At 41.9% G+C, this 13,199-nt stretch overlaps 1 protein-coding gene across 30 annotated transcripts in view; it reads left to right on the top strand.

Annotated features, from left to right (window-relative positions):
• LOC115112064 (CUGBP Elav-like family member 1) overlaps window positions 1-13,199 on the top strand; it is a 55,174-nt gene that overhangs the window by 5,735 nt on the left and 36,240 nt on the right. For 27 of the 30 annotated variants that reach the window (XM_029638786.2, XM_029638785.2, XM_065011830.1 and 24 more), the window contains exon 3: window positions 12,168-12,290. The exons of the other annotated variants lie outside the window; for them this stretch is intronic. In XM_029638786.2, coding sequence (XP_029494646.1) covers window positions 12,187-12,290 — 104 coding nt within the window. In that variant the 5' untranslated portion in view covers window positions 12,168-12,186. The remainder of the gene's footprint in view (window positions 1-12,167; window positions 12,291-13,199) is intronic. 30 annotated transcript variants of the gene reach the window in all.

The raw sequence follows: 13,199 nt of genomic DNA, 5'->3' as shown, positions 1-13,199 counted from the left end.
TAAATAATAGCCAGTAAGGCTCTTGATCCAGGAGTGGATTCTCTGCTGTTACTAAGTGAATGCTTGATTTTGGAAGAAGCTAACCACTTAGCTAGATAGCTAACTAGCTACTAAATTAGCAAACCAAATGCACAACTGCAGAGCATTTAGCACATTTCTAACAGGTAACTTAATAGTTATAAAATAGAAAACATTTTAGTTATTAATTCCATGCTGTAATTAAATCAAATAAATAGTTTAAACGTTATTGACAGTATTGAAAAAAAAAAATGTGGATGTACTTAGTGGGGCTCTGGTGAGAGACTGGATATGGATGAATGTTAGCAGGTGATGTTATTCTTTAACACAGACCCCAAAGCAAATCGGGGGATAAAATAGGTCTATTCAAATAGGACAAATCATGCTTGGAAGTAGATGGTCATGCTATCCATGAAGGTATATAAAGGTGAAATAAATTTTAATTTTTTTTTAAAAATCCAGTGATTCTCTCCTGTGATTATCTCCAAAGGGACATGATCTAGTTTTATAACCCAGCCCTAGCCTGTGGTTGACCAATTAGAAGTCCTTGCAGTACAACTGGGCCAAAGGCCAAATAACAAGTATACTATTTCAGGCTCACTGTATAGATACTCCCATGTCTCTGACCCATTGATAAATAATTCCCTTTTACAGAAAAAACACTATTTCCATCGATTGTTAATTCTATTGACGTCTTGACCTCTCGTACTCTGTCTCAACGTTGTGTATTTATCTTCTAAATATTCTTATAAGTACATATTATATCTGTAAGCGGTCAGGGTTTAAACCGGACTGGGCAAGGAGAGGAATTTTATGATGATGCAGAACAGGAAGAGGGAAGGGAATTACAGGCCTTTCTACTAACATTTTCCTCAGGCGGCATTGGCGCCACTAACTTTTTCAGTTGGTGGTACCAGCCCATAATTTTGTCGCTCCAACAAAAAAAAGCTTGGACACGCATTAGAAAAAAATAAGTAATCACTTATAAAGTCATTCACAGCGTTTATTAAGAGGTGTAATATACTACGAAGATCGTATTCAAGAAATACGTTTTTATCTAATACGTCCATGCAGGAATGCAGGATATTTTAAATTGCAACCTAATGCAGTGATTGTCATGAATTTTGGGTTGGCTGTTATGTTATTGTTAAAATAGGGATCCAGAATCTTCAGAATTGTATTTTGTTCAATAAAGAAGAATTTGCCCAACATCTTCAGATTCCAGTCTGCGCTGGAATTAGGGCTGACCCTAATTATTCGACTGCCGATTGTTTGGTCGATAGGCTGTTGGTCGACCAAGCTTTTTTTTAGTTTAGCAGTGCATTCGGAAAATATTCAGACCCCTTGACTTTTTCCACATTGTTAAGATACAGCCTTATTCTAAAATAGATTAAATTGTTTCCCCCCTCAATAATCTACACACAATACCCCATAATGACAAAGTAAAAATAGGTTTTTAAACATTTTTGCAAATGTATAAAAATAACTATCACATTTACGTAAGTATTCAGACCCTTTACTCAGTACTTTTTGAATCACCTTTGGCAGTGATTACATGCTTGAGTCTTCTTGGGAAAGACTCTCTACAAGCTTGGTGCACCTACACTGTGGCAAAAAAGTATTTAGTCAGCCACCAATTGTGCAAGTTCTCCCACTTAAAAAGATGAGAGAGGCCTGTAATTTTCATCATAGGTACACTTCAACTATTGGGCCTCAATGACATTCAGAGACTTGTCCCGAAGCACTCTTGCATTGTCTTGGCTGTATGATGAGGGTTTTTGTCCTGTTGGAAGATGAACCTTGCCCCGGTTAGGGCTGTTACAGTGACCATATTACTACCACACCGGTGGTCACGAGTCATGACAGCAGTCAATTTCCACGTGACCGTTTAGTCAAGGTAATTAGGCTTCTCCAAGCTCTGATGCTGCTGATGGTCATTGGTAGCTTTCCAAACTTGCTAACTGCCTGATACTCAGCACTAGATTGTCCCTCTAATCACTCTGACATCAATGCAAATGTCATCAAAAGTCTAATCAAACACTTCATGAGAGAATGAGCTCATGTTGTGCAACATTTCTATAGGCTATGCAATTGTGTGAGAAAACCGAGTGATGGTCTCTATTAAAAAGATGATCCCATCAGCTTTCTTTTTTTTGTTGAATATTTTATTTTTTACATTTTCCAATTAAGAACATTCAAAACAAAAGTGAAAATATTTTAGACAACGATAGGACAATGTGACAGTAACAGACGAGCGTAATAAAAATAATTATAATTATGTATACAAACATAAAATAAAAATAATGAGACATTGGATCATATGGTCACCTGCCGTAGGCTACATATTATGCATTACGTGTGAAACATTATGTGAGGATTATATAGAGATTCAATCAATGTGATGTGGGGGGAGATTCTCCATATAGTCAATAAAAGGTTGCCAAATTCTGTAAAATGTCTTTAACTTATTCCTCAAGCAGTAAGTGATTTTCTCCAGTGGGATACAATTATTAACTTCCACATTGCAACTGGCAGGGAGGAATCCAATTTCCATTTCAAGGCAATACATTTCTTGGCAATCGCTAGCAATATTTCTGTTAGCTTTATAGTATGGCTTTGCCTAAGATTGTTGTTAGTAAAGTTGCCCAGTAGACAGACCTCCGGGTCTAAAGGGAATGCAACCCCGTGAATTGAGGATATGGTATCGCATACCCCCTGCCCGAAACCGTGTAGTTTTAAACACTGCCAAGTGGAATGGAGGAATGTTCCTTCATCTGAGCCACATCTAAAACATAGGGAGGAGATATCAGAGTTGAACTTGTGCAGTCTAGATGGGGTGATATAGAGCTGATGGAGGAAATTAAACTGCATCAGTCTGTATCTGGAGTTCAATATGGATGTAACACCATCCCTGCATAGGTCACTCCATAGACCCTCATCAAGATCAATACCCAGATCTTTTTCCCATCTAAGTCGGGGTTTATCTAGCTCAGGCAGTGTTAGTCTTGACATAAGAGCATCGTAAACACGGGAAATGGTATTGAACAGTGGTTGGTCTGCGTGGCAGAGTTGTTCAATAGGTGACATCTTAGGTAGGTTCCATTGTCCCTTGAGAGTCACCCTAATAAAGTTTCGTAGCTGTAGGTAGCTAAAGAAGTCCCTGTTTGGCAAGTGGTATTTCTGTTTCAGCTGATCAAAAGACATAAGAACTCCCTCCTCGTAACAATGTTCCAGAAGAGTGATCCCCTTATCAGACCATGGTCTAAAGTTACTATTCTGGAAAAACATAGGAATCAATCTATTGTTCCATAAAGGAGTTTTAGGGGAAAGGAATCCCCCTTGTCCGAACAGCTCATGCAGTTTGCACCATGCCAGGACATAATGTATGATTTAAAGGGTTGTCTGTGATGGTTTTTACAGATTTTCTGTCTCATTTGTAAAACAATTCTGCCCCAGTGTCATCATTTACCTCAAGCTTTTCAATGTTCAACCATGAGGGAGAGGGACCATTGTCAAACCTCTGAGCCAGAGACCTAGACTGTGCAGCCCAGTAGTACATTCTAAAATTGGGGAGGTTTAAGCCCCCTTGGCTGTAATCAAGGGTCAGTTTATCCAGGCCAACCCTGGGGGTTTTGCCGTGCCAGATAAACCTTCTGGTCAGCTTGTCGAGAGAGGAAAAGAATGCTGCGGGAACAGGGATAGGAAGAGATTGAAACAGATATAGAAATCTGGGCAGGACATTCATTTTAATTACATTGATTCTACCCAGTAGAGTGAGAGGTAAGTCCATCCATTTACAAAGGTCACCCTCCACCTTTTGCAAGAAATTGGCCAGATTGAGTTTATAGAGGTTGCCATCCACCATTATGCCCAAATATGTGAAGCCCATAGGCGACCATCTAAAAGGAAACTTGTGCTTGATGGTATGATGGACAAAGACAGACAACGGTAATATTTCGCTTTTATCAAAATTGACCTTATATCCAGAGAAATAACTATAACACTGTAGTAGGATCTGCAAGTGAGAGAGGGAGTGTTCTGTGTTTGTTAGAAATAAGATAAGGTCGTCCGCAAAGAGTGATCATTTATGGGTATGGGGGCCCACCTCAAAGCCATGTATGTCAGGGCACGTTCTAATAGCCTCAGCGAAAGAGGTATGGCCATTCAACCCTATCAAAGGCCTTTTCAGCGTCGAGGGAGACTGCGACACTAGGTATTTTGTTTTTGTTAGCAAGGTGAATTATATCAAAGAACCTTCTGAGATTATTGGAGGACAATCTATTAATTATGAAGCCAGTCTGATCTGGGTTGACCAACAGGGGAAGACATGACTCCAGTCTCTTAGATAGCATCTTGGTGACCAGTTTACAATCTGTGTTAAGGAGAGAGATTGGTCTATAGGAGGCTCACTTTAGCGGGTTTTTCCCTTTCTTGTGGATTACAGTAATCACTGCTTGAGAGAGAGACTCTGGAAAGCAGTTGTCTTCCCTGGCTTTTTTAAGTACCTCCATAAGGTAGGGGACCAACAGTTCCCTAAATTCTTTATAGAACTCTGGAGTGGAGCCATCCTCCCCAGGAGATTTATTAGAAGGTAAGGATATAATGGCCTCCAACAATTCAGGAACTGAGAAGTGTTCACTCAGGCGCTCCCTGTCTTCCCTTGACAGGCATGGGAGGTTGAGAGAGGAGAGAAAGGAGTCGATCTCTGATAGATCACCGCTTGATTGGGAAGTGTAGAGGTCTTCATAGTATTTCTTAAAAGTATTATTCATTTCAGTAGGGTCGAAATATCTCATTAGTAAGAGTTTCTATAGCATTAAATGTCCTCTTACTTTCCTCTGCTTTCAGTTGCCATGCCAATACTTTCTGAGCTTTCTCTCCAAGCTCGTAATAAGGCTGTTTTGATTTAGTGATGGCCCTCTCTCAGCTTGATATGTGTTCAGAATATTATATTTCAGTTTTTTTATTTACCAAAAGTCTGTATAGATCTTTAGTCGGGCCTCTTTGGTAGGTTTTCTCTAGCTCGGATTTCAGATTCAAGGGCACTCAGTTCCGCACCGTGTTTTCTCTTCAGCCCTTTAGTATAGGAAATTATCTGTCCCCTCAGATAGGCCTTCAATGTGTCCCAAAGAATGAAACTGTCAGGAGCGGAGGGTTTGTTCGTCAAAGTAAAAATATTGATCTGCTCTTTGATGAATGCACAAAATTCAGGTTGCTTTAGGAGTGTAGAATTTAGTCTCCATCTATATGCTCCATTTACCTTGGTAGGAATGGAGATTGATAATACCAGAGGAGAATGGTCACTAAGCAATCTGGGGAGATACTCGACATCTAACACTCTATGAAACAGTTGTCGAAAGTAAAAAGTTATCTATGCGTGTGGGTGTGAATAAAAAGAGTAGTCCCTATCCTGTGGGTGCAACTGTCTCCAGATGTCTAGTAAATTGAGATATTTCATGAATGACATGGTGAGCTTGCCGGCTTTGGTAAGAAGTGAGGGTTTATCAGAGGACCTATCAAGAACTGTATTTAAATCAAATAAATAAAAAATCTCCTCCAACCAGTAGCCATCCTGGTGGTGCTTGAGCGACCTGAAGGAAGACATTCTGAATAAACATATGGTCATCGAAGTTAGGAGCATAAATATTCAATTTATTTATTTATTTATTTCACCTTTATTTAACCAGGTAGGCAAGTTGAGAACAAGTTCTCATTTACAATTGCGACCTGGCCAAGATAAAGCAAAGCAGTTCGACACATACAACGACACAGAGTTACACATGGAGTAAAACAAACATACAGTCAATAATACAGTATAAGCAAGTCTATATACGATGTGAGCAAATGAGGTGAGATAAGGGAGGTAAAGGCAAAAAAGGCCATGGTGGCAAAGTAAATACAAATAGCAAGTAAAACACTGGAATGGTAGATTTGCAATGGAAGAATGTGCAAAGTAGAAATAAAAATAATGGGGTGCAAAGGAGCAAGATAAATAAATAAATAAAATACAGTAGGGAAAGAGGTAGTTGTTTGGGTTAAATTATAGGTGGGCTATGTACAGGTGCAGTAATCTGTGAGCTGCTCTGACAGTTTGTGCTTAAAGCTAGTGAGGGAGATAAGTGTTTCCAGTTTCAGAGATTTTTGTAGTTCGTTCCAGTCATTGGCAGCAGAGAACTGGAAGGAGAGACGGCCAAAGAAAGAATTGGTTTTGGGGGTGACTAGAGAGATATACCTGCTGGAGCGTGTGCTACAGGTGGGAGATGCTATGGTGACCAGCGAGCTGAGATAAGGGGGGACTTTACCTAGCAGGGTCTTGTAGATGACATGGAGCCAGTGGGTTTGGCGACGAGTATGAAGCGAGGGCCAGCCAACGAGAGCGTACAGGACACAGTGGTGGGTAGTATATGGGGCTTTGGTGACAGAACGGATTGCACTGTGATAGACTGCATCCAATTTGTTGAGTAGGGTATTGGAGGCTATTTTGTAAATGACATCGCCAAAGTAGAGGATTGGTAGGATGGTCAGTTTTACAAGGGTATGTTTGGCAGCATGAGTTAAGGATGCTTTGTTGCGAAATAGGAAGCCAATTCTAGATTTAACTTTGGATTGGAGATGTTTGATATGGGTCTGGAAGGAGAGTTTACAGTCTAACCAGACACCTAAGTATTTGTAGTTGTCCACGTATTCTAAGTCAGAGCCGTCCAGAGTAGTGATGTTGGACAGGCGGACAGGTGCAGGTAGCGATCGGTTGAAGAGCGTGCATTTAGTTTTACTTGTATTTAAGAGCAATTGGAGGCCACGGAAGGAGAGTTGTATGGCATTGAAGCTTGCCTGGAGGGTTGTTAACACAGTGACCAAAGAAGGGCCAGAAGTATACAGAATGGTGTCGTCTGCGTAGAGGTGGATCAGAGACTCACCAGCAGCAAGAGCGACCTCATTGATGTATACAGAGAAGAGAGAATTGAACCCTGTGGCACCCCCATAGAGACTGCCAGAGGTCCGGACAGCAGACCCTCCAATTTGACAAACTGAACTCAATCAGAGAAGTAGTTGGTGAACCAAGCGAGGCAATCATTTGAGAAACCAAGGCTGTTGAGTCTGCCGATGAGGATGTGGTGATTGACAGAGTCGAAAGCCTTGGCCAGATCAATGAATACGGCTGCACAGTAATGTTTCTTATCGATGGCGGTTAAGATATCTTTTAGGACCTTGAGCGTGGCTGAGGTGCACCCATGACCAGCTCTGAAACCAGATTGCATAGCAGAGAAGGTATGGTGAGATTCGAAATGGTCGGTAATCTGTTTGTTGACTTGGCTTTCGAAGACCTTAGAAAGGCATGGTAGGATAGATATAGGTCTGTAGCAGTTTGGGTCAAGAGTGTCCCCCCCTTTGAAGAGGGGGATGACCGCAGCTGCTTTCCAATCTTTGGGAATCTCAGACGACACAAAAGAGAGGTTGAACAGGCTAGTAATAGGGGTGGCAACAATTTCGGCAGATCATTTTAGAAAGAAAGGGTCCAGATTGTCTAGCCCGGCTGATTTGTAGGGGTCCAGATTTTGCAGCTCTTTCAGAACATCAGCTCAACGGATTTGGGAGAAGGAGAAATGGGGAAGGTTTGGGCGAGTTGCTGTGGGGGGTGCAGTGCTGTTGACCGGGGTAGGAGTAGCCAGGTGGAAAGCATGGCCAGCCGTAGAAAAATGCTTATTGAAATTCTCAATTATGGTGGATTTATCAGTGGTGACAGTGTTTCCTATCTTCAGTGCAGTGTGGGCAGCTGGGAGGAGGTGTTCTTATTCTCCATGGACTTTACAGTGTCCCAGAACTTTTTTTGAGTTAGTGTTGCAGGAAGCAAATTTCTGCTTGAAAAAGCTAGCCTTAGATTTTCTAACTGCCTGTGTATAATGGTTTCTAGCTTCCCTGAACAGCTGCATATCACGGGGGCTGTTCGATGCTAATGCAGAATGCCTTAGGATGTTTTTGTGTTGGTTAAGGGCAGTCAGGTCTGGGGAGAACCAAGGGCTATATCTGTTCCTGGTTCTACATTTCTTGAATGGGGCCCAATTTCTTCAATAGGGTCCAAGACTCTGAAAACATATGCCCCTACACCAAAACAAACCTGTCAGAGGGATCAGAGATGGTGTTGTTGATGCAGAAGGGGATGTGTCTATTTATCATAATTGCAGTTCCTCTTGCTTTGGAGTTAAGAGGACGCAAAAACTTGACCTACTCATTCCCTCTGTTCACTGGCTAAGATGTGTTTCTTGTAAAAACACAATGTCAGCCTCCAATTTCTTAAGGTATGTATAGATTATTTTCCTTTTAATCGGGCTGTTAAGACCTTTTACGTTGAATGTGACATATTTTAGTGGATTAAGCATAGGTTGGGTTTCAAATATGTTACTGAATGGAAATCTATCATATGTAGATAGTTAGGAAATGTTTCAACTTTTGTTTGAACACAGAAGTGACCTATGTGTCTCTTTAGGAAGGAAACAATAAACATAGAAAAAAGGGAAGAAAACAAATCTCACCCACCCTGATTGTCAGACAAAAACAACAATCCCAACAATCAAACATGAATACACTTGTAGAGATACGTTGCTGCTCGCTTTCCATCTTGCTCTTACTAGCTAAACCTTGGCGTAAACTAAAACCTGCGAGCTCTCTAAGTTGAAAACAAACGTTGTGAATAGATATTTATGGCTGAATATTTACTGCCCACGGTAAGGGCTGCTTGAGTCTCTTTTCGAAAGATTAACATAAATGAGGGGGAAAGCAGTGGGCCTAAGCCCATTTATTTGCTTCGCCCAGTGGATATGGACTAAACCAAAATATACTCTCCTCTAAATGCACTCACCCCGGAAAGATACTGTTAGTTGAAAATGTACAAATCAATTATAGTGACCGGAAGATATCAGCAGTTCAGCCGAATAAGAGAAAACAAACTGCATCTTATCCCCCAGAGAGACCGTCCTGGCCCAGACGTTGCTCAGTTCCTTGAGATAAGTGTGCACATCTCCCGGTGTGTTGAAGAGATGGCTTCGGCCTTTGTACTGAACTTTCATCCGAGCAGGGTGGATGAGGTAGCCGGTGATGTTCTTCTCCTTCAGTGGTTTGGCAGCAGGTCTGAACGGCTTGCGACGTCTGGCGAGATCCGCGCTCATATCCGGGAAAAGGATGACCCTCCTGCCATCGATGGTGATGTCCCCTTTGGCTCTTGCGAGTTGCAGTATCTTCTCTCTGTCTTGGAAACAGAGGAACCTGATCAGGACGGCCCGTGGGGGCTCATCTGGCCGGGGTTTCGGCGCTGATGTTCTGTGGGTGCGTTCGATTTCCAGCGGCTTGGTGAAGTTGATTATGCCTCGGACCTCCGGGATCCATTGAGTGAAGAAACGGACCGGGTCACGGCCCTCACTGTCCTCTTTCAATCCCACCACACGGATATTACTACGTCTTCTCTGGTTCTCCATCTGATCTACATTGTTTTTGAGGTAGGCATTGTCCTTTTGCAGTTGTATCAAGACCTGGTCATATCGAGCGATGATATCTTCAACTGTTCTAATGCGCAACTCTGCCTCAGTCTTTCTCAAAAGGAGATCATTCATGGAGGATTTCAGGTAGTCAATGGAAGAATGGAGTTCAGACGATTTCTTATCAATTTTCATAGAAAGACCTTTGTTACCATCCTGAATTTCCCGGAGGAGATTAGCCAGCATGTCGGCAGGCTCGCAAGAGGCTGCTGAGAGCAACAGCCTGGAACTGTCGTCTGAATTATGATGGCTAATGCTAATCTTGCTAGCTGTAGTGTTATTGTTATCTTGGGAATCAACAACGTTTTGGTCGTCCTTCTTGCCTCTCGGTTGGAGGTCCATGGCTCTTTGGGAAGGTAAATACTTGACAATTTATCAGCCGATGTTAGAATATTGTTTCAACGTTGTTATTTAGGTAATAATAGAATAACTTTGAAGAGCTCGGTTTGTCAACGTCTGCTCAGCTCCGCGGCATCACATTGCTCCCCTCCCATCAGCTTTCTATAGGCTAGGCCTACTATTTATTTCTCAACATTCCTAATATGAAGCATATTGCTTCTCTTTACAACAGGAGTTTAGCCTACCTGGCTGCCATAAAAATGAACCACCGGGAAACCACCATTAACTATTTAAGTGCATAGATTACATATTTTTCCCCCGCTGCCCCTGTTTTGAGACAGGTGCATGATAATGGTCCGTTCTGAATCAAAACAAGTTTCCCACATTATTTAGTATATGTAAAGACAACATTAAATCAAGAATGGTGTGATGGCGGCAGGGTAGCCTAGTGGTTAGAGCGTTGGACTAGTAACCGGAAGGTTGCAAGTTCAAATCCCCGTACCGACAAGGTACAAATATGTCGTTCTGCCCCTAAACAGGCAGTTAACCCACTGTTCCTAGGCCGTCATTGAAAATAAGAATTTGTTCTTAACTGACTTGCCTACTTAAATAAAGGTCAAATCAAAAATAAAATAAAAATACATGTCAAGCAGTGAAGTTTCAGCTCTGTCTGTGGCCTCTCTTCCTTGGTGTGCACTGCCACTGCTTTTGTTTCCATCTTGTCCAGCTGTGTCTAACAGTTCACGTAAGCCCAGTTTTTATTGTCTACATCGAAGTAGCGGTGCTTGTACGTAGCATCGAGCATGGTGGTAGAGGCTCAGAGAGAGTGCCACTGAATTGCTTGTTCACTGCCTCTACTAGAGTACTTTTCCAAGTAAACCCCATTTTTGTTGAGCAGGCATTTCAATGCCATGACAGTCTATCAGGTCTGCTGCAGACGCAGTTGAGCTTATTTCTCGATAAAGTTGTTGGAATGGAGCTAGTTCATGTTCTCAAATGCTATTGAAATGGCAGCAGCAGTATGAGAACCAGCACATTCTTGAGCATGCAATATGACTTTCCCCAGTACAAAATCCTTGTTGACCCACTGTGCTGTCAGACTCAATGCTCATGGGGCTGACATTGCTGGTCCAAATGTCAATTGTGACGCCCATAGCAAGTAGCTCATGGATGTGAGTTTCAACAATACTGTGTAACTCCGATAGGGCAACTTCTAAAAAATAGCGCCTACTTGGTAGTGTTGTACCGGTGCTCGACCGGTCAGCGAAAGCCAACATCATCCACGACAGAAAACGGTTGATTGTCAAGGGCAATGAATTCCATTATCTTGGTGTTAAGGAATTTCACCTTTGAGTTGTCTCGCAGAAATGTTCTTACTCTTTCAAATGACTGCTCGACTTGTTGACTGCTTCATCCACACAGCAGACATTGTGGGCTAGTTTAGGAATGCTTTGTTGCACGTGTAGCACTGTATTTTTTTGTGCCGTCATTATGTCATCTACCTACGTTTATATAGGTATGCACGTCAGATTTGACATCGGTTTTGCACATCGGCGTTAAACTTGCCGGTGCCCAAAGTTGGCCGATTCCGATATGCTTACCAATTATATATCGTGCATCCCTACTTTAAACACTTTTTGGCATGATGGAGTAGCTATGGACATCTGCCTTATGAACAGTCCTGAATCTTGAGGCCTTTCAACAACACAGCTAGCTAATTATATAAGTGTATATGTCGGTGTACTTCGTGTCAGAAAGCAGTTTTTCACCTTTACACCCCAGGGTGCCTTGACCAAATGCCTTGACCTAGCTTCTCTCATCCCTTGAGTTTGTTGTGCAAATAATTCAGAGAAGCACAAAGTAACTCAGACTAGCAATTTGTTTTTTAAATGTAGGCCAAGGAGATAGCAGTATTTTTAGGTCCACTCATTTCATATCGTCTTTAAAGCAATGAGACAAATCACTCTACTTTAGTAGCTGTGTATTCTATGTAACCTTTTCTAGGTTGCCTGCCCTTGTTTGCATCCAGAAAGAACGTCTATGCACAGTCTAGTCTACATGCAGTGCCTGTAATTAATTTGTTTTTTAAATCATTCTTGTGTGTCCAATTTTGTCATGTACATTTCGATTTCTCTCATATCTTCCACATGCATGTTACACTTTTTCCTGTGTCAAACTGTCTTTGTCTCGGTCACTGTAAGTCTTTTCCATCTACTGTTTGTTTTTCTTGTGACTCATGAGTATCATGTTTGTCCTGTGCTGTTTGGTGTATTTCTGTAGTGATTGTGAAAGGCACTGGATGGATAGCATCGACGCTGAAGTCTTGTACCTGTCCACGGAGCAGCATGGGCAGCCACAATGTGAGCTTCCCCACACTGCCCTGGAGGTACCCACCATGGGAGGGTAAGAACACTTTCTCTCCCTTGCTTTTTCCCCTTCAATGGACCCTCTGCCTACACTGGTAAGCTTTGGTTCGACATGCCACACAAGGGCTAATTCACAAGGACACTATAGTAGTAGATACTAGTTGGGTCTACAAGTAGTGGTTAAGAATTGCATGTGAAGAATGGTAGTGTATCAAGATTCTAAAGTTGAAAGGCCTCAGGATGTTTCGAGCAGACATTTTAGAAAATGACTCCCGCATCTGCTATTCTATAATGTAGACATTAGTGTTGTACTGTATACTGAAACTTCTGTACCTTTCCAAAACTAGAACATGACAAACAGTTTGGTCCTGGAATTTTTATTTCGGTACTTGTGTTAAATGTGTGTCTTGGATCAACTCTATCTGCACAGCCAATGTCCCCCTTATAGTGCGAGGCACGCACTGTGCCTGCTCCACTTACTCATTGCTAGCCTGCACTAGGAGTCTGGGCTGCATCATGTTTGCTCCCAACTCATGCCGCACAGAAATTGACACACTTGAATAATGCGACACTGCATGTAGAAATGTTGAAACTGTTAATGCTGTTTGCCAAACAAGGTCCATGAAGGCTAGAACACTTTACAATGCGAGAAGATACCAGGGGCTTTCAGCTTTGTAAGCTAACTTGTCTTGCTAGCTTACAGCTCAAGCTAACATCAATTGATAATATAAATAATGCAAAACATGCTGATTTCCAAGCTGATTTCCACCATAAACTGTTGAAGTGCGGGATCCTCCCCCTCTTGTTTTGGGGTTCCGGTGTGCCCCTCAGATATTTTTATGTAGAAGACATTGAGAAGCTCAGGTGACTTTTTAAAAGGTAATTTATTTTGGAGTAAAATATTAATTAAATTATGCTGACACCATCTAAAATACAATTTCCACTT

The sequence above is a fragment of the Oncorhynchus nerka genome, linkage group LG27 (genome assembly GCF_034236695.1).
Source record: "Oncorhynchus nerka isolate Pitt River linkage group LG27, Oner_Uvic_2.0, whole genome shotgun sequence".
In the NCBI taxonomy this organism is placed as follows: Eukaryota; Metazoa; Chordata; class Actinopteri; order Salmoniformes; family Salmonidae; genus Oncorhynchus; species Oncorhynchus nerka.
The sequence above is the reverse complement of the archived record's forward strand: the minus strand, read 5'-3'. Positions and strand labels throughout refer to the sequence as shown.